The sequence below is a fragment of the Cucumis sativus genome, chromosome 4 (genome assembly GCF_000004075.3).
Source record: "Cucumis sativus cultivar 9930 chromosome 4, Cucumber_9930_V3, whole genome shotgun sequence".
Lineage (NCBI taxonomy): Eukaryota > Viridiplantae > Streptophyta > Magnoliopsida > Cucurbitales > Cucurbitaceae > Cucumis > Cucumis sativus.
Window position 1 is genome coordinate 19,237,244 of NC_026658.2, and position 2,497 is coordinate 19,239,740.

Consider the following 2,497-nt stretch of genomic DNA (forward strand, 5'->3'; position numbering starts at 1 on the left):
CAAATTAAACATTTAGCAGATGAGATATTTGTTTATAATCAATTTATATAGAACTTTTTTTGAAAAGGTTTTATATGATTAAACAACATTCCAATGCAATTAAATACGTTCACTAGATGTGAAGAAAGATAATATTTTGACATCTAGATGATAATGAACAACATCTCGGTCTTGAAGTACCATATATTTTAGAGAAATTAGTGCACTTATGGATCTTACTAGCAATACAAGACTAGAAATTGCATCTTTAGTAAATTTATTAGATAGGCACAATTTCATGTCCAATAAAAAGGTATTGATTAAACAAAAAGGTATTGATTAATGAAGTTAAGCAAATACTATGTTATCTCTGGTAAATGACAAATACGAATTTGCTTTATTAAAAAAAAAAAATTGATTTAGTTGGTTATGCAAATTTTGGATATTAATTATGTGAATGAAATAGATTATCTATTCAAATACAAAGGAGATGTTATATCATGACTATTGGTGAAGATACCATAATAGGTAATTCCTTAAACCATGCTGAAATCCTTGCACTTCAATGGTACAGGTAATTCCTTAAACCATGCTGAAATCGCTGCACTTGAAGATGGAAATTGAGAATAATGTATATGGTTAAAATGAAGAGGTTGATTCACGTTGGATGTAAACATTTGAAAGGAGAGTATAATACATTTATAATTTAGCCAAAAAGCTTTTACTACGTCCTTAAATTTCATCAAAATATCTTGCTTCTCATACGCTCCTTGTCGGCGCTTGGCTTCCTCTCTCCCAATTAAATTCTTGTCGGTTTCTTCCCTCTCCTAATCCCTATATTTTCCCTCGCTCTCTCTCCTTTTTCCCCTAAAAACCCTTTTTTCCCCTTCCGAAATGGACGCTGGCACCGCCACCGGAAGCGACCACCGAACTCTCGACGCCGTTTACCGGCGTAAACCCACCAAGAAAACAAAACAACCCAAGAACAGATTGAAAAAACCCATCAAAGTTGTGTACATATCCAACCCCATGAAAGTTCAAACCAGTGCTTCTGGATTCATGGCTTTGGTCCAAGAACTCACCGGCCAAGACGCTGACTTTCCTGACCCCTCTAAATTCCCCCCCTCCGCCGTATGCGACGGCGCCGCCTCCACCGACCAACTCTACAATACGATATCCAGTGGCGGTGAGGACGACGGTGCTACTAATCTTATTGTGAATAGTAACAACTCTTCACTTGTTGACGAGGTGCCGGCGGAGGACGACATTCTTGGTAGCTTTTATGACGACTTTGACGACTTGATTTTTCCTTCTCCGGTAATTGGAAATTTCTCGGGGTTGCTTCCGGCTCCCGTGGCGGCGGTTGTCTATGAATCTAATGCAAGGTGAAAATATTTATTGATATTATAATGTGTGAAAGATCCTTGATCTCTTTAATTTTATCTTCCATTTTTCTATAAGCTTTTTTAATGAATATATATATATAATTGTCTATTAATTGGGGAGTTAATTGTTAACTTGTGAAAAAAATTTCAAGTTATCAAATTTATGAACACATCTATATCATAATAAAAAGATGTTTTCATAAATTAAAAGAAATTTGTGGATATTTTAGTTTATATGTTATATCTCATTATTTTGAGTAGTGTTTTTCTTAATATTTGATTGCGATTTTCTGTCACATTTTTATATATGAAGATATGTTCATTAATTATTTATAACATGTCATACATTTTACTTTAAGAAAAGAACAATAACATGGTGCATCTAGAGTGCACCAATTTTTGTACCCTTACTTCATTCCATACCAAAATTAAAATTACAAAAAAGAAACAAAAAGCAAGAAGAGTTGGTCGGTCTACAAATTATAATTGCAAAATTAGATGAGATTAACAAAACTGAGTGTCACACAAAGAAAATATGAAGTAAATTAAAGTTTGTAGGATATGTTGGAGTGCAATTTTTTAAATGGTTAAAATCAATCAAAATCACCTTAAAATATACTTTTATTCATTTAAACTATTTTCACGTTTAGATTCAATTTTCATATCGTCCAATTCAATTTTGTTTCTAAGGATTGAAAACACTTAAAAATAATTGTAATGCTTCATGAATTACTTTCAAACATGTTTTTAAGGGTGTTTCACTGAATATAAATATAGGTTTTTATGAGTATGCAGTGTATATATATATTGTTTTTCTATTATTATTGCTTGTTTGGATGGAGGGAATTGAATTTTGATTAGCTGGTATCTTCTCACACCTTCTTTTAAAGATGAGAAAGGATATGGGACAAAATAGAGAAATAATATGGACCCAAACATCAACTTTTTTCTTGTTAGGGTAATCTATCACAACAACTTGGGGAAAGGGTTGAAATGAAATAATGGAACTGGCTGAGCCATCAAATATATGATAACTCATAACCTCAGGGCCAAACACCCTAAAGACCCATAAAAGGGGTCAATGTAATAAACTTCCGTATTTATGTGATAAAGAATCTTAAATTGTTAGATAG

General features: G+C 32.7%; 1 protein-coding gene across 1 annotated transcript; it reads left to right on the top strand.

Annotated features, from left to right (window-relative positions):
• Positions 1-762: 762 nt before the first annotated feature.
• LOC105435264 (sigma factor binding protein 2, chloroplastic) lies at positions 763-1,624 on the top strand. Its single transcript, XM_011655556.2, has one exon. It carries the CDS (start codon positions 874-876, stop codon positions 1,366-1,368), a length of 495 nt encoding a protein of 164 aa, XP_011653858.1. The 5' UTR covers positions 763-873; the 3' UTR covers positions 1,369-1,624.
• Positions 1,625-2,497: the final 873 nt, after the last annotated feature.